The 21,600-nt window shown below is 44.7% G+C and overlaps 1 protein-coding gene across 1 annotated transcript in view; it reads left to right on the forward strand.

Moving 5' to 3' along the window:
* The window catches only part of LOC138597797 (protein diaphanous homolog 1), a 98,525-nt gene that overhangs the window by 30,609 nt on the left and 46,316 nt on the right, over positions 1-21,600 (forward strand). Inside the window, exons 12-18 of the mRNA XM_069669318.1 lie at positions 388-504; positions 2,528-2,643; positions 5,200-5,264; positions 6,605-6,784; positions 8,933-9,427; positions 11,690-11,804; positions 11,930-11,968. Of these exons, the coding sequence (XP_069525419.1) occupies positions 388-504; positions 2,528-2,643; positions 5,200-5,264; positions 6,605-6,784; positions 8,933-9,427; positions 11,690-11,804; positions 11,930-11,968 (1,127 nt within the window). The remainder of the gene's footprint in view (positions 1-387; positions 505-2,527; positions 2,644-5,199; positions 5,265-6,604; positions 6,785-8,932; positions 9,428-11,689; positions 11,805-11,929; positions 11,969-21,600) is intronic.

Here is a 21,600-nt window from a genome sequence, read left to right on the forward strand (position 1 = left end):
TAATATTCAACACCAGGTGTCTCCCAGGAGCCGACAACAGTCTGCCTCAATCGGCCTTTCCTATTGCAACACGTTCTGCTGCCTGCACACAGCACAAAACATCACATTTATTTTGACAACAAACATTATATGTGATAGAACTGGTTGTGTTAGTTATATAAGACATGCTCAGATTCCATCAAACTGTCCCTATCGAACAACATTATCTGATACAGATAAGGTCTGTGTCTGACTTGTATTTAACATTATGTTTGTAGCGCACAAATGGCAGCGTTCAGTGGGCTGCTCCAAGCCTCCAGATTATAGAGATTATTGTATGCAGTACTTAATGTGTGTGAAACTGTCCTATTCATTGTTTTAATTGAACCTTAACTGCCTTTGCTTCACTGATGTGCGCGAGGTGTTTGAGATCCTTGTCAACACCGTGAAGGACTCCAAGGCTGAAAGCAACTTCCTGTCCCTGATGCAGCACCTGCTGCTGATCCGTAATGATTACTTGGCCAGGTAGGACATGATGTACACACTCATACATGTTGACACTCTTACACACACTCCTTTTTAAGCATGTACCGTATTACAGAGTATCTGCTGATATAACATTGGTGATAGAAGAGGTGATCCATGGATTGTCTTTTAAAGGTTAAAAATAGAGTTTAAAGATTTATTAAAATATGACATGATTTTGTCAATTTAATGCCACATTATGTACATAGAGGAAGACCTTATGCAACTATAACTGGCAGTTTTTCTCTGCAGTCCATTTGCAGTCTTATCAAAAAATTCTAAAATAACCAAAACAAAAAATGTTAGATGTAGAAGTTTCTTCATTTCCTTCAATTACCCCTCTGCCTCCACTTCTCTCTCTCCTCTCCTCTCCTCCGCCTTTTCTCCATTTGCTGTTTTGTTTTTCAGAGTGCCGTTGAAAGCCTGAGAAATTAATACATGCAAAGAAATCCAATTCCATTTTAATAGAAATCACTTCTTATCACCAGAAATATGCTAATGTCTCTCCCTGTGTCTCCCAAAGCCCTCGGGGGGTTTTAGCTAGAAACACAGAGAAGAGAGGAGAACTGGATGATTGAATGACAAGACGGGGCTGGAATAACGTTAAAGACCAGCCATAGCGTCCAGCATCTACACATGCATGTCCTCTTACACAAAACAGAGGCTTTACTTTGTAATCAGAACTCAGGCAAAGTCACAAAGTCATCAGCAGGCAGTCACACATAGAGGTGAGCTGTTGGTCCAGGGTCACATTGATGGTATCAGACAGGCAGGAAATTGTGATTTATTTTTAACACTGTTTGGGAAATAAATTGTGAGGATGGAAGATGAGTCTTTTACCTCCCCTCTTTCATCCCTCCGTCTTCCCTGTCCATCTCTCACCATCTAGATTAGCCAGTGGAACTAAATAGAGGTGGACACAGGAAGTGAGGGTGGGAGCGAGAGACGTGGTCTCAGAAAATACCGCTTTATAATTATAGAGATGGAAAGAAAAGGGAGGCGGGGGCGAGACAATGATGAAGAAGGAATTGTGAGTGGAGGTAAATTGCTAGGTAGATGATGAGAGAATGAAGCAGGGACGTACAGGAAGTGGAAGGCTTGAGTTAGAGTTTGTGTGGGAATAAATGAAAGCATACCTGCTGCTGTGATCGCACTATGCTTCAGTGTTAATAATAGACGGAAATTTACTAGAATACACTAATGCTTGGAATGGCTGACTTAAGGTCATGCACATACCATGCATGCACAAGACAGTGTGGGCCATATTAGATGTTTATTTTAAAAAACACCTTCTCCTACTAAACTTAACGTCTAAATTGAATGTGTTCGGACTCCTGAAGAATATCATATTTAGGGTTAAGCCTTTTTTTATTTCTGTTTCACTTCTCCAGAACGACACTAGATGTCTCTCTCGCTCCACGGATAAATCTAAGCTTTAAGGAAAAAAAACAACTTGAAGGATAGTGAAGGAGTGGGAAAAGTGTTAGACAAAGGCGGAGTGACTAAGAGAGGCAGGGAAGGGAAGGAGACAGAATAAATAAAGTATTGAGTTTGTGACTCTGGCAGCATCTAATGGGGTCAGCGAATAAGACACCTCCAAAATTGAGTGTCTGTGTAAAGCTGCCTTGATCAGACACGGGCGCTGGACGTGCACCAACACACTCTCACTCTCACAGTTGCACACAATCAATCTTAGTGACAAGAAACTCAAACTGTCATGCTCACACAGACAGCCAATCTCAGCTGCAGACAAAGTGACAAAGCATGTGTGCTCACACATTCGTCTGAACAAATGAACCTGCTTGTTCCGTGTCAGTCTGATTCTCTGCTCACACCAGATTTCCTCTTAAGGCAGACTACACTGATACTGTAAAAGGAATACACCTGTCATAACATCATCGTAGACGCAACATGCAGAGTATGTTGTAGAGAGTCAGATATTCTCCATTGATGCCCACCTTTTATTTCTCTGTCTTTCTCCTCATCCACCTCTGTGTAAATCTGTCACCCCCCCCTCCTGCAGGCCTCAGTACTACAAGTTGATCGACGAGTGTATCGCACAGATCGTGCTTCACAGGAATGGAGCGGACCCTGACTTCAAGTGCCGTAACCTCAGCCTCAACATTGAGAGCTTGATAGGTGAGTGTTTCGACCTGAACGCAGACATGAACAAGTCTCCTGCTTCTCTCTTAAAGTGATGCCTTTTAGTGGATCACCCTGCAACCTTAAAGCCTGCCATAAAGGCATTTTAAACTTTATTCTTGCACTTTCTCAGACATTAAAGACCAAGTTATCACTTAATGCGGATGGACCAGGAAGTACTGTGTTGGTTAAAACATTCAACCAGACTTTTTTGGCCTATGCTTGTGCTGTGTTGCTGTCAATTACAATATCCAGATATTAAACCTTCATTTAGTCCTATTCCATGTCACATTGTCTATCTACATTGTTGACAAATGTGTTGCAGCACAGACACACCACAGGGTGGAGCCAGAGAGATAGTGTGTTTCAGAGTGGGCTGAACTGAGCTACAGGTTTTACAGACATGCAGGATAAAAGCTCAAACCAAGCACTCCTCTCTAATTCACTATAAATTACATGACATTTCTTTGTCCTCTTCCAATGTTTGATCCCTGACATACAAAAACAGATTGGTTAGACTGTGGTTTTCAGGACCTGATAGTGGTAATTGCTCTATATAAGTCGGCAGTGCCGAGGTACAATTGTCTGCAAACCCCCCTATGTTTAGAGGATGGGTTCACAGTTTTGCAGGTCCATTTCAAAGCAGAAAGAAAGAAGGAAGTAACCTATAGTGCTCCATTTGTGCCAAAGTACATTCCAATCCAAAGTTAATCTGAAGCTATTATGGTGCTCCTGCAGTCGGAGTTAAAATCCAGTGAGTACCTTGTGAAGTTTCTGGCTCTTCATTGAAAAAGTTCCCTCCTCTCCTCCTGGCTGAGCAGCAGAGGATGCATAGTAATGCAGTGTCGGGGGAAACAGCGGGAATTCTCAAAAGACTGAAACTGAAACTCCTGAATTAATTTTTGCACAGGACTGTAGATTTTGTCCCCAGAATGTTGAATTGGAAGTGCATGAGGGACGGGTCTTTTGATGGCCAGTATTAAAGGGAAGGCTGATTAAAGGAATCAGAAGCTGTTTTAACGTCCATACGGGTAACCTGAGCGTATGAGCACGACACAGCTATCCAGGTGTAGCACATACTTCTGTAAAGGGATAAAAGCAGATACATGATGGCCACTAATCCACTGTCTAAGTGCTGAACTTTTTGCTGGTATATGTGCATGTGAAATTGTGGCCCTGAGTGACAGCTCTAAATGTTGACTAGGAAACACCTGCTGAGTGTAGTGAAATAAACCAGAGCAGAATGGAGGTGCAGGCCATGTCTCAAGAGTTCAATATTCCTTTATGGCAGGTCTCCGTTGCTCACCGCAGGAGGCTCTAATTGCACTGCTTCTAAATGCGTCCTGACACACACACACACATACAGGCTGGCTGGCCTCCTTTAAGGCTGCCAGAGTTATTATCGGTGGAAAGCAGCCCAATTCTGCCCTGCATGCATTATTTAGTGTTTTTCTTTGAACTCTGAAATTCAGCACAGTTTTTTCCCCCCATATTCTGGCTCCCTTAGTGCTCTCTATTCCAAGTTTGTCCCATTTAGCCTAGCCACCATGACAGAAGAGCCCCCCCTCCCTCCCTCCATTACACATCCAATAACCATGTGAACTCGTACACAAATGCACACTCTGAAATTGTATGTGTGTTGGCATATTATAGTGAGGTTCTTTCATCTGGCAAATCCTTCTTTTTCACAGAATAGATTTCTCATTTTCCCCTGCCTCTCTGTCTGTAAGAAATCTTTCAGAGTTTTTCCTTCTCACTCAACTGAAGGCTCAAACTTTCCCTTCACAATCAGTCTAAATCAGTCTCTCTGAATTAATGTAATTTCTTCACTTTCTAATTTAGCTTTTCACAGCTCCTCTATCTCTGCTATCTATCTGTTTGATCCCTCTCCTGGGCATCGTGATTAGCTGTCTTTGATCCAGTGACTTTTTGGCATTCATCTTCATGTTAATTAGCTCTTTTATTGCACATGCTCGGCAAGCCCTTGGGCACTGAACCACCTGTAGACCCTGCAATTATTCTGTAAAAGTACCCTGTTGGTCAGCCTGTGTCCTCTCCACCCTCTCCTCTGCCAAGCAGAACCTCTGATAATGGATTTTCCCCCAACTGTTATATGGTCTTTCTTTTAGTTTTGCAGTCTGTCAGAAAAAGAGGCGAATATAAAAATGTGAAAAATAGTGGTATGAGAGAAATGACTCTACTACCACCTCTCTCTCATACACACGGTCAGATAAAGGTGTATGTACTGGAGGCTTAAATTAGAAGCAGCATGAAACAGATAGAATCCTATGATAATGAGATGCCTCCACAATCATCTCACGGATCTTGACTTTGACTGGTGCGATAAGGGAAGGACAGGGACACACGTAAGACACTTGCTCTGTGTGTAAGCGTCTGCTTGTGAATGCACGCAGCATGTGCCAGACGCCAGACTGAAGGGTGCAATGTCTTCTCGACCAGATGTGTGCAGGTGCGTTGTCTGAAACCGTTATCTTATTCACCTCCTTTTTTTTCCTCTTTTCCTTTCCCCTGTCCGTTTCGGTTTGTCCACAGACAACATGGTGGACCAGACCAAGGTGGAAACGAGCGAGGCGAAGGCAAATGAGCTGGAGAAGAAGGTGAAATGCACAAGTTCACGCCCGCAAACACACAGACACACACATCTTGTCAACCCAGAAATAACACAAGCTACAATAACATAGACACAAAAGTAAATCATACGTAGTTAAAGGCAACATTACACACACATCAGGATGTTCCGCGCATCCACCTTCTGGCTGACATGAGACGACAAATGAGGAAAAGCAAGGAACACGGGGTGACTAAGAGAATGAGCACACATGTCTGACAGCCAGCCGGCAGACAAATACTCTTAAAGGGAAGTAAAAAAACACACAACTCACACACACACACATTCACACAAGGGGATAAATGCTTTGATTGCGGTGTGCTGCTACCCTGATGCTTCTGTCCTGGTGACAGGATAATTGCAAAGAGGGAGCTGAAACTAGCCTTCATTCAGGCACCCATAAAGACACACACACGCGCTCTCACATTGGATCATATCCACTGAAGGCACGCACATTCACACACGCATACATTACAAACACACTTGGATTAATTCTCGTTGACCACACACACCCGCCATAGCGCTGGCTGTGTATGATGGGGTAATTGCAGGCAGTCCCTCTGGCAGGAATTAGGGATGAGGCTGTCAGGACGCTGACAGCGAGAGTAACGGATCTGCTGTCTGCAAATTAAACAGCAATGTGTGTCTGTGCGTTCGTGGATACATCTGTTTAAATACTCTTCGTCCTGTTTGTCAAGTGTCCCGCAAGAAAAATCCTTGAAAATATATGAAAGCGAGAAAATTAAAATCGCTGTTTCTCTGCCACTTCTTTTAATGGACGTGAAGGCCTTAAAATGGAAGTGAGAGAGCGCTCATACAAGTGCACTGAAGCATCCTAACTCAATAATTGACACTAATTTCCAGTGTAAATTATACAATGAAACGGAAAGCACTCGACTGAAGGAAAAGGCTTCTACAGGTCTTACAGATACGGTAACTGCCGCAGCATCGGGAGGGAGACTAAAAGCTTGTGAATGCAAACACACTTCAGGTGTTTTTAAGGTTTATGTCTGATATTTACCGGATGCTCTTAATGCTTTACTTCCCCTCTATCATCCTATTAAATGAAATTGTTCTTAAAATGATTTAGCATTTCTTCAACCTTAATCCTTTAGTAGTAATTCTGATCACTTCTCTAATCTCACACTGTTTCCTGAGGTCAAGCTATTCTTATAGTCATCAGTGACGGTACATTATTGTTTGTTTTACAGGTTGATGTGGCTGTCACTGGTGCTACTGCATAAATAAAAGCTTCATAAATACTGTAAATAAATACCGTATAGTAACTTTTTACTGCACCTCTCTGTGGCCCTCTACATGTGTTTTTAGCTGAATGCAGAGTTGACAGCACGCCACGAGCTGCAGGTGGAGCTGAAGAAACTGGAGGGCGACTACGAGCACAAGCTGCAGGACCTGAGCCAAGAGAAGGAACAGCTGGCAACTTCTAAGCTGGACCGAGAAAAGGAGAACCAGGGACTGCAGCAGCAGCTAAGCACTCTGCAGCAGCAGGTACACACAAACCTTACCTGTCTATGTGGGGCTTAATTCAAATAACTCTAATTTATATCGAAGCTACTTGCGTTTATAGTCAGTTTTATTTGACAGTAGAGTATTGAGCTAATAAGATAAATGACAATCTTTGAGTTAATGTCTGAAGTCATTGAATAAAAGTGAGTTAAACTCAGTTTGACACTTCCAGAAGTCTTTGTGGCAAGTTCACCAGCTCAAACAGACTTTATGTAGTATCTCTATCATTGCTTCATGCTGTTGTCAGTATAAAAGTAGTCAAACCGAATCTGTAGAGTCAGATAACTGAAGTATTGTTTAATGTCTTGGAAACCCATGAAACACAGAACTGAAACTTTTGCTAAAGCTGCACAAAGTAAAACATTTTTAAGGCTAAGAGGAAAACAATCATTCAAAAGTCTGAGCACCAAGAAGTTGTCCAACATCTCTACACACCCACACAAACACAGAAGCCCCCTGGCCTTAAATGATTTGGCTAACTACTAGCATGGCATGAAAAGAGGGAAAGAACTGAAAGGATATTGTGAGAAGAAGCCAAATCCTTTAGAGATTAAGAAACTCACTCAAAACAGGGAAAGTGGGGAATAGGAGAATAAAGAGTCACTAAAGAAAGAAGGAGAAAGGGAAAGGATGGCTGAAATTATTAAGGCTAAGATGTACGTGCAGGGTTTTTAGTGTGTGTGTGTGTGTGTGTGTGTGTGTGTGTGTGTGTGTGTGTGTGTGTGTGTGTGTGTGTGTGTGTGTGTGTGTGTGTGTGTGTGTGTGTGTGTGTTTGTTTGTTTGTTTGTTTGTTTGTGTGTGTGTGCGTGTGTGTGTGTGTGTACACTCATGCATTAGGAAGGCAAAGTTGAGGATTGTTTAGCTGTCAGTGTCCTGCTGCCACACCAGCTGGACTCTGCCTCACAGTGACAACCCAACTCACAAGCACACCAAGCGACCCAGAACAGTCTGCCTCTGTGCATGTGTGCTCATAACCACATGAAGACGTGGCTGTTTTCTGCGTGTGTTTGCGTGTGTGTGTGTGTGTGTGTGTCTGTCAGTAAAAGAACACAGCTTCCAAAATGAGCTTCATCCAAAGTGGCTGATGCCAGCAGAGTCATCTTCTCACCGTGCAAGAGCCAAAACACACACACACACACAAACATGCATATGCACGCACAGTTGTCCAACGCATCAACAGCATTAGCAGCCAGGCATCTAACAAGCTTCTCATACTAAGATGGCTCACTTTCTCTGTGTTTGAGGCACTGCCCATCTAAGATTTCTTCACATGTAGAGATCTCTCACTGTCCCTCCGTGTGATGCCGTGCCCAACTCTTCATCTGCTGCCTCGCTAAGAAAGCCTGCCTCAGAGGCCCTTTATGTCTGCTACTCTTCATAGTCCGAGGAAACTACAAAAACAATTTGTTACGCCGCGTACACACCCTCTTCCCCACATAGACATGCACTCTTTATGGAACACATATAGTTAATGCACTTCTCTGTACTATACTTCTTAACTACCGTTTATATCACATATTGTATATTCACATTCAAGACCCAGCCTGCTTTCACTGCCTAATATTATCTGCTCACTTTAATTAATTGGACACTTTAATGAATTGGACAGTTTTCTCAAGAACTGTTGCCTTACTGATGTAAATACTCAAATAACTGTTTCAGTGTTGGAATGAAAGATTGATTTCAACACCGCTGCTAATTAAGAAGTTTGTCCTCCTCTTTTAAAACTTTTCTTTTGAATTGGGCTTAACCCCCCCCCCCCACACACACACACACATACACACACACACACACACACACACACACACACACACACACACACACACACACACACACACACACACACACATGCCGTGTACTGCATTTTTCCTCCATCTCTCCCAAAGCTCAATCCTGCCCAGGCTTTAATCCCGTTCTATGTCACTCTTCCCGTCTTTTGTTCTGCTGTTTTCTCTCAAATTTAATCACTCTGTTGGCACTGCTACTCATCTGAACGGGGGCAAATACAAACAGTCACTTTAAGGAATATAAAACATCAATATACAGTCATGACGTGCAAGTATGATAAGTTACTGTACATGGTTTGTAAACATAAAGAGGTTAATGGATATTTGTCTTTATTTCCTGCAGATTGAAAAGCTGTCTAAAGACCTGGAAGAGGCCAAGACTAAAGTTGTCACAGTCACTGTGCCTGTGCCAACACCCGGTTTGCCCCCTCCGCCACCTGCCCCTCCTCTCCCCGGCCAGAATGCAGGTATGCCCCCTCCACCCCCACCTCCACCTCCGCCCCCTCCCCTACCAGGCATGCCTGTCCCCCCGCCCGCTCCCCCGTTACCGGGTCACGCCTGTATTCCTCCTCCTCCTCCACCACCTCCTTTACCAGGCATGCCTTGCCCTCCACCTCCCCCGCCCTTGCCTGGCATGCCGCCACTTCCTCCACCCTTACCTGGGATGGGACCACCACCACCTCCACCACTACCTGGGGCTCCTGGTATCCCTCCACCACCGCCACCGTTTGGCATGGGGGGCTGGGTCGCTCCTGCACCACCTCCACTGCCTTTCGGGCTTAAGCCTAAGAAGGAGTACAAGCCCGAGGTCCAGCTGAAGAGAGCCAACTGGAGAAAGGTCAGTCTCAGGATAAATGTTCAATAAATACTTTTTATCTGTTGTAAAAAATATTGTGTATAAAAAAAATCACATTTATGCCCTACATTCTTTAATGTAGCATACGTGAAAGGGTGGGATGATCGCAGATGTGTCGTCCGTTGCTGTTGACTGACGGTCATGGACCATTACAATCGCAATATTAATCCCCCGCCTGACTTGGGCTGCACTATATTTGAGAAAATGTGCAATGCAAAACAGCAATATGCAATCTGCAATATATTTTTCGTTATGAAAATGTGGGAAATTATGACCAGATAAAAGCAATGTTGTTTTTATGCATATATATATACAATAAACAATCATAAGGTGCTTTTCGACAGCAGAAACTTTCCCCAGGAAATATGAACCTTTTAAGGAACTCGTGCGTTTCAGGAACCAGGGTCTAAATTTAGTTCCAGGGTAATTGATTGACCCCCGAAAAGTCGCTGCTCGGTAGGTAGTACTTTCCAAAGGTCCAGGAACTTTCAGGGCGGGGCCTGCGGTGCGGATCGTTTCTGATCGATCGAGTACTTGCAGCGTTTTATTTCACCCGCCATGTTTAAAAGACTGCAGCTGCAAGCTCACTGTTATCATCATGCTTCAAGATTGTTTACCGTGCTTTGAGATGGAGTCAGAGAATAAAGTCTGACAGATGGCCCAACAATGAGGTGAGCATCCATGCAGGAATTGGATATGGCTACCCGCAACGAGAAAGTGTACGCCAAGATATCTCTATGGTTGTCTGAGCTCAACATTGTCCACACCGCCAAACAAGTCAGTAATGCAGAGTGTCCGAGAAAAGCTGAAGAAGCTGAAACAGGACTACAAAAAAATAAAGGACCACAACATTTTTTCACAGCTTTTATTGCTTCTTCATACGTCATTGGCGTGATTTGCATAATCTTCACGGGACTTTAGGATGCTGTGGAAACGCAGACAACAATGGGTCACAAGAACCATTTAGTTCCTTGAAGAGAATTTCCTGGAACTAAAAGTAACTTTATGAAACAGTAGCTCACTGTCCCGCAACCTGCAGCTCCTCATTATCACATAAACCTAATGTTAAAACATATAGGGATTGTATCCTGATAATAAAGTTTGTATATATTTAACTTAAACAACAGTCCAGTTTGAAAAAGCTCTGCGTGTGCTTCTGTGTGCAACAGTTTGAGAGAAAGCTGAGCTGGAGCTTTAACTGTGGGATTCTGACCTGCAGTGACTTGCACACACGCGTGTATCTCATGACTATGTGCTTCATGTTCTCCTCCCTCTCATCTGTGATGGTTAAAACATCAAAACGGCCCTCTGTCTTTCTTTAGCCTAAAGCTACTGTTTAATGGCTTCAGCAGACTTCATCAGCATTTAGCTTCCCTCTCTCTCTCCCTCACGCTCTCGCTCTATCTCCCTCTCTTTCCGGCTGGTGAGGGTGTTTGACGAGGATGTCACAGAAATTGCTTTTTAATAAGCCTTCTTCTTTTAACTGCGCCACTGAAAGATAATTAAATTGCTGCTAGAAAGGACAGTATTCTTTTGTAATTTAAATTAACTTTTTTTTCCGGCTTGGTCTCGTCCTCCTCTTTGCGTGCTCTCTTGCTTTCTTTCGTGCTCCTTCAGCTCATCCCCGTATCACATTTCCCTTCCCTTTTTCTCTGTCTTCTCCGTCCTACATCCCCATCCCTGAGGCTTTGTCCATAATGAAAGGCCTGATATCTGTAAATTTACTACCACTGCTTTCTCGCTCGCTCTCTCTGTTTCACTTTCTCTCTGGCGTATTTCCCTTTGATGAGAACACTCAGAAAGTGAAGGAAAAACATACAAAGTAAATTGTGACCAGAATAAAGAGAGACAAAGGGAGGGATACAGAAAGAGCTCCTGAGAAAGAGTGAGGAAAGAAAAAGCTCCGTATTCCTTTGCGTTTCTGTTTGTGAAGCTCAAGACGCTTTGTGGTTGAAACTGCGTGTGAAGATTAGAGAAAATTATTACTTGTTTCCTCCTCTCCCTTTCCTCTTTGTGCCCTCCTTCCTTTCTTCACCCTCCTCATCTCCCTCTACTATCAAACCCCTGCCTCTATTTTTTGCAGCCCTTTTGTTCTGTTGACATCTTTATTGGCATATCTTATCGTTTGCCACGTGCACAGATGATGATAGATAATATGGTCATTTATCAGATACATTACATCTCCCTTTTCTTCTTTTTGTCACCCTCTCTTTATCTGTACATCCTGGCATTTCCTTCTCTCAGATTGGACCCGAGGACCTCTCTGAGAACAGCTTCTGGACCCAGGCAAAGGAGGGCAAATTTGAAAACAACGAGCTCTTTGCCAAACTCACACTGGCCTTCTCCTCGCAGACAAAGAGTGAGTGTGTGCCCTGCGTCTTTTACTTATCATGTTGAGTTTCGCAGTAATGAGCAATGTCTCTGTTTCTCCCCTCGCTCCCTGACTCCACGTCTATTTCAATCCTCCTGCTCTGCTTCCATCAGCCACCAAAGGTAAGAATATCACGCACACACCTCCATTAAGTTCTTTGTCACACATCTTCTCCAGCCTTTCTCACCCTTCCCGTCCTCTGCTTGGAGGACACGCTGCGCATTTACATTATTCAGCAACTCCGTGTCAAAACAGCATCTCACACGAGTTCATGAATAAACCACCCACACCTGTGTTTGTGTATGTGTTCATCTTCTCAATGTGCCCATGACTTGTTGTGCAGAGACCAGGGTGAGACGAATTGGGACTTGGGGACGGAAAGAGAGATGGACAAAGGGAGGAGGGTAGAGGGAGGGATAAGGAGAAGGTCACTGATGTCCTTTGACTAGCCACCTGCTGTCCTGGCACAAAGCGCTGACACACGGCCCTACGCTCACACACGCACACCTGTCCACTCCTATCACCTTGTCCCAGTGTCACCGAGCCTTCTGCTCTAACTCCTCCATATTCATTTCATAACCAGGACACCAGGAAATCACAGACAGACAGTGTGTGTGGGTGTGTGTATAATTCCATCTGACCTTCAGATTCAGTCTCAGTACACACACACACACACACACACACACACACACACACACACACACACACACACACACACACACACACACACAGTCCTGCTCATGTCATATCCATAAACAGAAGTGCGCATGCACACATGGCTGACATTTAACTGACATCAACAGCTAGCATCACTGTTGGCAGCTGTCCCATCTGCATTCACCTGTATGGCAAGTCCTAACGTCCGCCTGTCACTCCTTGATTTGACCCCCTCCCCCACACTCTCGGCCCGTGCACCCACGCTGCAACTTTTTATTGGCTGAGACAGCCGCCTGTTCCGGTTGATGTCTAATAACCTTTTCTGAGAGCTGAGTATGAAGACACCCTGGCCTTTTCATAGCCCCATACCTGTCTGTTTGTCTGCCTGTGTGTGTGTGTGCGAGAGACACACAGAGAGAGATAGAGACCAGAGATCAGGTACCAGGGACCAGTGGCCTGTTCTACTAAGTACGATGAAAACACCAAGTATCTATTGTTTATCTGGCTTTCGGTCAGGCCATGAGCATGATCACTTAAAGGGGCGGTTTGCAGAGCAATCACAAACACAAACAAGTCTACTGGTAGCAGAGCGGCATACCTTGGAGCTTTAGAGCAAAGTACAATAATTGAAGTGAATATTTGCGAGGTCAAACGGTATAATGGAGCAATACAAAGCGGTAACAAGGCTTTCTTTAGTACCTTTAAGTACAGCAGGTACAAGCCTTTCAGTCTCGGTTGTAGGGTGACATCAGTAATATCAGTATCTATATCAGTCTCTGAACACTCTTGCCCTCCTCCCTCTCCCGATCTGCTTGCTGGGCTTGGAGACAAAGGGATCAAGAGAACTGATTGGACAGTAGGCGGTACTCTTCCACAGGTTGAGCTCTTATCCTGAACATGACCTGCTCTGGAGCAGGTTAGGTGTGTAGTAAGTTACCATGGCAATGTACCCCGCTAAGAAGTGAATCACCTTGACGAGAGTTAGTTGTGTTACCTCGCCAAACGCTGCTTCCTGCTCAGACCTCTGAGCAGAGCATTGAGCTGTTATCAGGCATCTTTTGAAAGTATGCATGTGGCTAATCTACACATAGATTATTAGGACTGAACCTTCACCCCACGTCCTTCCTTCTCTTTCTAAACACACCGCTCAAGGCCTAATATATTCTCCTCCTGACCTTTCTCTCCTCCTCCTTATCCCTCACCTCTGGGAGCTTCTCTCTTCCTCGTCCTCCTCTTCCTTCTCTTTGCCTCCTGTTCCTCGTTACCCAGCAAAAGCAGACCAACACCACACCGAGCCACATCTGACCCTTCCTGACCTTTCTTCCTCCTCTCCGTCAGCTGCCCAGCAGCGCAGCTGGGTTGGCATGCACACACACACACACACACACATACATACACACCCACACAGAAAACAGTGGTGCAGGGTGGTAATGTGCTCAGGGCAGGGTCAGGGGTGACCTCTGAGCCTCGGTGGAAGAGCAGAGAGCTGATGGTGGGAGACACGCCCTCTGGCTGTACATGGCCGTATCCTTTGCTCTTTTCTATGTAGTTATTTCTATTTTCAGTCTGTGTATCTTTAACTGTGTATGTAGCTGTATCTCTTCTCTCCTGAAAACAGGGTCAACATGTCAGTTAAGGTCAGGCCAGTTATCCTTCATGCTTCTGTTTCCAGCAGCTGCTGAGCAAGTCAGAATCAAACTAGTCGTCTCCTGAAACAATCCTGAAGCAGAGATGATAATGAAAACCTTTATGTTTGCATCTTTAGTGTTTGTATTTGGGATTCTGTTATTTTAACATACATTTTGTAAGTAATGCCTCTTATCTAATTTAACCCTGATCTACTGAACACATCAGACACACGACACACATGCAGACCTTCTCTCTGCAGGATGAAACTGTTGTTTTCTTCAGTTGTTGCGAGTTCAGGCAAGAATGTAAGAAATCCAGCCTCCTATTGGATAAAAGTTCCACCTCACTTCATTTATTCCAGTCGAGCCTTCCTTACCTCTCGACTTTTGACCTTTTTCTTCTAAGCTACTTAACTTGCCTTGCTAACAACCATCCCAGCCAAGGCCATCGTTAGTAGAGCTGTGCTGCTGAACATCTTGTTTACCAGGACGGACATACAAAACTGAGCGATCAACATGGGAAATGAGACATTTTATAGTCAGTCGATAAAAAGAGCAAGGTTTTGCTTACTGAGCATGCAAGCTCTCAAGGTTTTCACAAGGTGCACCACCTCTGGGAGCTGTTTGGGTATACTCTCCCAGACTCGCTCGCAGGCTTCCTGCTGGCTCTCTCTCTGTGATTGATGTTGATAAACTATATTTCTGTATTGCACGCCGCGAGGTTAAAGGTACACTTCAGTGCTGTCTTTGTTTTATCTTGGCACCGGTTTTAGGAAAGAAAATATGTGATGATATATTCTTAATAAGACTGCCTGCTGCTTTTTGTTATCTTCCTGAGGTTTTGAATGAGCTTGAACTGATGCCAGTCTGAGATAATAGCAAGCTGTTACTCCGTACATCTGTACAGTTTGATGGGGTATAAAATTCTATTTAAAACTCCATACAGAGCATTATAAAAATGTATTAGCTTATATCCAGCAGTACTTATAGTGGGGACATCATGCTGTTATCTTCTTTCCTGTTAAAGTGACTGCACACTGCACAGACAATGCCCAGCTCACCTCAACATTCTAAAGTTGGCCAGCTCCACACTGCCCAGACGTCAGCTGACAGGACAGACTTTTGTTTTTGTTAAACTCAAGTGAGTGCTTAAAGGACAGGTAGTTAACCAACATTAGAAGAAGAAAGTCGTGTGGACTGATGTTCCGCACTCGAGTATAGGCTAGTTGTCAAGGGAACGCTGTCTCAGAATGTTGCGGTTTGTTGGGAAAAGGCACCTTTAAGGTGGCTGCACACTGCCCAGACCAGGGGTCTCTAGCCTTCATTCATCTGAGAGCTACTAAGTGGCCAAGAGCTACTTGCATTACATCGCTGTAATTGCTGGTGGCGCCCCATGTTGATTCTTTTGTCGACTGAAAAGTTGACCTTCACATTCATGAATAAAAACTTGCTTTCCAGCTCCTGTAATAGTATGTTTTCTGCTTTTTCTTGGCGTGGCCACCTTTACTGTCCTTCATAAATCTGGCTAAACAGGCTAACAGCACCAAACTCCTCACTTTAGCTCAACTAGCGTACAGCATAACTGACCCGACCTGTCGATGGAGGTTGCTGCAACATTGCTGTGATTGGTTAGGTTCAGACGTTGACAAACTTGCCAGGAGCGTCACCGTTTTTTATTGACAGCTGATATTGTATTGGATTGGGTGGGACATCTGTGTATGTGACTGAATTGAAGTGGGAAGAGGCTTTGAAGGTGCATTGGGCATTGTCTGTGCAGTGTGCAGTCACCATTAGACATCATCCAACTGTTTTGCTTTGCTTATAAGGAAAATGATACGACGATTTGCAATCATGTAGAGCCAAGTTATTTATATAAGCAACTATGTCTAACTGTAATGTAGTTAGTATTGTGTATTGGGTTTCAGGCAGTAAGCTTATCCCCTCATTCTTCCTTAAGCTGCTCCTTTCATGTCTCACTTGTGACGGGCTTGTGTCTGTTTTGTGCTTTTCAGTATTTGCTTTCCTCCATCGTTCTTATAAAAGTAATACAAGTAGGTGAGAGACTTCAAACAGGGTTCATTTTTATGCACATGTAGCTAACTTTCTTAAAGGGCAGGAGGACAGTGACAAGGCTAGAATTTTTACACTGTTCATCCAACATGGGAATATATATCCTGAACTGTCCTTTTCTTACTTTTTCATCCGTGTTTGATAGCAGGTGCCTTTTGAAGTCGGCACCTCAGATAGCCCAATTAGCAACAGAACGAGAGAGAGAGTAAGAAAAGGAATGAGGAGGAGGAGGAGGAGGAGGAGGAGGAGGAGGAGGAGGAGGAGGAGGAGGTTGGGAAAAAAGAACTGAGAGCAGAGGGAGAGGCTGGGCTTGGGGGAGCGGTGGTGATTAATTTGATTCGGGAGAGAAAAGGAGAGAAAAGGGCCAGGAGCATATATGATTATTAATCCTCATAATGTGAGGATCATTTTCATATCCCAATTCTCCAGCCTTACACTCTCTCCTCCTCCGTGTCTCAGTCTCTGTCGCTGTGCTTCTGTGATCTGCTGTAGTACGACAACGACCCAATTTCTCGTTTTCGGTGGAGATCCCCAACCATCCCAAGAAGGCACTTTTTGATGCCTCGCACTGTATATCGCTGCACACCTCCACATGCAGCAGCACCTTCATGTATCACACTGCTTCCTGTAAAGCAGAGGCAATATTTAGCAGATAGAGTTCGTGTTTGTCGGCGCGAGGGTGCCTGTGCATGCTGGTGTATGTGCTCGAGAGAGAGAGAGTGGGTGGTTGAGCTCAGCCACATTTACAAACCAATTATAATAAGCCTTTTGATCTCCCTGTGTTCTGAAGAAATCAATTTCCCTCTCTGTAGGTATGTGTGTCTGTGCATGTACGTGCGTTTGTGTCGAGTTTCCTCTTCTGTCTGTTCAATACACTTTTCAATTTAATGAGCCACCAATCAGCAGGAGAGTGTTTGTAAGTGCGTGCCTCTCTCGGGTTGCAGGCCAATCAGTTAAAGGGATGAGATGAGATATGTAATATATTAGCGATGAAAGGCCAAACGCATGGACAATTAGGATGTAGTGTTGTTGTTAAGGTCGTTCCAACTTCTGATAAACGGAGTTCACAACATGCGGTGGCTTGTTTTTGTAGCAGTTCGCTGGTTCAAGGTCATTGTCACCCACAGAGGTAGTCGTGGTGCTGTTTTGTTTATGTTTGTAACCAGACTGATGCAGGACTGTTCCAAAAAATGTCAGCTGCGTGATTATGTGATGTATTGTCGCTGGAAATGTACCCCTCGGCCGTTCATGAGGCGCACTTCACAAGACGATACATCATGTGGGAAAGTAATGCAGCTTAGTGTCTCTTCTGATTCTGCTGCTGCAGTCACTGCTCCACGTTTGACAGGCCTGATAAATTACTCGCGAGTTATTGTTGAAAATGACCACAGGTGAGAAAGCCAAAGACCCTGTTTCACCCCAACAGTCAGATTTCTCATTTCTTACCCCCCTCTGTCTCCTCCTCCACCTCCTCCTCCTTCTCCTCATCATCATCCCAGTTTCATAACCCCCCCCACCTCCCCCATAACCAACTTCTAGAAGATGTTTGTTTATCACTGTTGGATCCCTCTAGGTCACAGCCAAGAAACATTTGTGCGCGTGTGTTTGTGCATGCTTGTGTTGTGTGTGCGATATTGTGTATAATTAGGCAGCGTTTTAGATAACAGTTTATGAAGACTCCGAGCTGCAGTCTCCCGAGACTCTTTAAAAACTGTACTAATAAAGCACTTAGATGACTAAATGAGGAATGGGCACACGGTATTAAGCCATAGGAGTGTTTGTGCGCGCTTCTGCGATTGTGCTAAATTAGTATTGGCTTTGAGAAGCTTGTGTGTGTAATGCGTTTTAACTTCTCTGTGTGTGTATCTCTGCGTGTATGTTTGTACTTGTGTAACCCACGGTAACAGGCCTTGTTAATAAATCATGCAGCGCTCAGGCTGGGGATGCAGAAAGAGAGGCAGGTTAATGCAAGGGTCACTAATGCTGTAGAAAAATATCCCTCTATTCTTTTCCTCTATTCTCTCTTATTGGTTCCATTTCTGGATGCAGCCTCTTCTGCACTTATACCTCTAATCCCTGTTTTTTCTCGCCACCTTTTTGCATACGCTAAATGACCACAGGATTGGATGACAGTAAGTACCTATAGGCCGTATATAGACATGTAGTCTTTATAACCTGTACATGAAAGATTTGATGTTTATAGGATGTGTGTTTGTTTATGTGCACCGCTGCTTAAGTTTAAACCCAAACTATACCTTTTAAGCCTGTAACAGTGGCGGTGCATTAGGTTGGCTTTGCTCGCTCTCTAAGCCTCGCCGTGTATTCTCAGCGCGGCAATAGCAAGCGTCCCCTCATTCACCATCTCTTTATGGTTGAGGAACAGCCGCAAAATACTGCTCATTCATCAGGCCTTATCAGGTTCAAACACATCTGTGTGCGCTCGCGTTGGCTCTCGCTGCCAACCGCGACAGCTCACTCGCATGCACAGGCAGAGGCATGTGCTAATGCATACACATGTAAACCGGCGAACACACAAACACACACTTACACGCTTTTGTCCCACTCATTCTCTTCATTCCATCCCTCTCTCCGTGCCTCCCTCGTTATATCTCTCTCTCCGCTGTTTTACATGCAAATGAGCTAAGTGTACTCATGCCGGAGCATTACCGCTGTGTGTGCCTAATCTCCTTGCTGCCTTTTCTCTTTCCTGGAGATTATCCTGTTTTTCAACGGAGTAGGCCTTCCTCGCTTCACTCGGCTCCTCTCCCAAACAGCCCGCCAGTCGGTCAGACAGCCAGCCAGCCAGCCAGCCAGTGTTCCTCATTTCTCATCCTAACGCCATTACCATTTAAATGTTCGCAGTGATATGACAGCTGAGCAGGGATTGAGGGAGCCTGTGTGTGTGTGTGTGTGTGTGTGTGTGCGTGTATATACCTTTTGTAATCTTGGTGAGTGTGTGTGTGTGTGTGTGTTTAATTGAGGGATTGGCTGATAAGCTCAAAAGCTTGTTATGGATGCTAAGTGTCCCCACTGTTCATGATTCTGTCTTTCTACACTCAGAGGGGCAAAAACATGAAAAGTGAAGGAAGGATGTAGGAATGAAGGGATATATGTATGCACACCTACACTCCTTCCACCCACTCCTCTTTCCTGTTGTGCTCCTCTTGGTCACAGCAGCATACTCTTTTTTTTTCCTCCCCCTCTCTTCTTCTGTTTTTCTTACATGTGTGCCTTGTGTGTGTGCCATCTTACATGTGTGCGTCTGTTCCTGAGCTGTCAAAGTGTTGGTGAAGGTAGAGGAGGTGCTTTCATTTTGGCAAGGGAGTCATACTGAGGTTGAATCTATGATTAGAAAGCATGCTAATCATGAGAATAGAGGCAGATAAGGAGAGAGTCAGAGTGCAGAGCTGATTGACTCTGCCGCCCGCCAGCAACCGCATCTCTGTTTATTTTTTTGCAACATTAGCTACCTATCCCTGAGGGCATTACACGCACACACACACGAGAAACTTAGCCCACTTTGATGTCACTGATAGCATACATAAAAAATGGAGCCGTAAAGAGCAACAACTTCAAAGATGGAGTTGACAAGATAGGAGCATTAACCCCCATCTCCCTCCCTACTTCTCCTCTCTCCTGATTTCCTCATCTCTCTTCTCTTATCTCCGCCCGATGAAGGGATTCTTATGAAAAGAGACAATGAACGAGGGACGGAATCAGAAAAATGACGGAGGGACTGCTGATGGTGGAGGTTGAAGATAAAGCGAGCTGTAAAATGAGAAAAGGAAAGATGGATGGCAGCGACAGAGGCGTCTGAAAGTGTCCTTTAAAGTCCAGAGCTCCTATCTCGGTGGAATTGTTTAACGGTAGCCTGGAGCTGCTGCTGATGTGGTGTTAGCTGGCTAGTGAGTTATTAGGGTGCTATTAGACTCTCGTCCCCATTATGCTGATGGTGCAGACCGTGTCTTCGGGGGTCCTCGCACAATCACACATATTAAAACGATCAATTTCACCCAAACTTTGCACACACTTGTTCCAACTTTCTTAAGGTGCACATTATGTTGTTTACTTCCAGATGTGTGTGTGTGCGCGTTGTAACCTGTTCAGCTTTCATTGCTGCTGATGCAACGTGTCCCCTGGTCTTTAGCTGTGCCGGCTGTGTGTAATGTGGGTAACCCAGTGGCATTTACACCAGAAACCGATGGTATTTACAAGGCTTGCTGGACCAGGCCATGCTCCACTTTCTGACCTTAATCTGCTACCAGTAACCGTGTGACAGAGTCTGTGTGTGTGCGTGTGTGTGGACTTTGTTTATGTGTCATGGCACAAGAGCTCAGATTTGTATGCATAATATATGTCAGAACAATAACGCTATGCTACCTGCTCATTTACAGTTGTTCTGCTCCTGTGTGTTTGTGCTCATACAGTAGCTGCCTGTTTGTGTGTGTGTGTATTTGCATGCTCGAGCTCCATTACTCAGTATCTGCATATGTCGTGTTCTGTGAGACGTGGGTTCTGCTTCGCCCTGCAGGCACCTTAATTTTTCACCATGCTGTGTGCTACACTACACTGCAAGCATGAAAGTGTACGTCGTCTACACCGCCTCCATCCCACTCTTCCTCCCTCTCTCTCGCTATTCATCTTACTCCCCCATCCTCATACTCTCCCACCACAACCACCACCCACCCCTTGCCACACACACACACTCGCACGCCTAATCAAAGCAAGGAGCTCTCTAGATTAGCACTTGAGAAAACTCCCTAAAGACATTCCTTCATTTTGACCATTTTCAGGTACTCTCTCTTTCCTCCCCCTCACCTCCTCCCTCCTAGCTTTGAATTTTTAACCTCCCCACTGAATAAGAGATGTGGCCGTCCTCGTGGGGAAAGGGAAAGTTGGAGGGAGGGCGAGTAATGAAGGGAGGGAGAAGGCGGCGGAGGCAGAAGGGAAAAGGTTGTCCCTAAACATGCTTTCACATTTATCCCCTAAAAACTCCACTCTGTATGCTCAATAATGCATGGCCAGCTCTCACTCCCCACCCCCCCACCCCCCTCATTCCCCTTCTTCCTTCATCTCCTTCATCTTCCTCTTGTCGGTTCCCCGAGCGCTCATCACTCCACCCAGCAGATTAACTACAGGGTGAAACTGAGACTGGCAAAGCAGGGTGAGGGTAGCAGGGCATCAGGGACTAACAGTAAAAGAAAGTGTGAGAGGGAGAGAAAGCAGATGAGTAATTTGTCATCGTGTGAATGGAGTTACTGCTTTAAGTATTGATCTGAGTCAGCGAGCTTTGGAGTTGTACCATTTCAGAGAGGCTGCTGAGCTTGACTGGGCCTGAAAATTGGAGTTCGACTTCAGCCAAAACCCAAAGAATTGTATCTCAGCTTGAACAAAGCTTGTGGAGTGACTAAACCCCAATGAATTCTCTA

The sequence above is a fragment of the Semicossyphus pulcher genome, unplaced genomic scaffold, assembly GCF_022749685.1.
Source record: "Semicossyphus pulcher isolate SPU_LCO1_2020_fin unplaced genomic scaffold, fSemPul1.0.p SCAF_2, whole genome shotgun sequence".
In the NCBI taxonomy this organism is placed as follows: domain Eukaryota; kingdom Metazoa; phylum Chordata; class Actinopteri; order Labriformes; family Labridae; genus Semicossyphus; species Semicossyphus pulcher.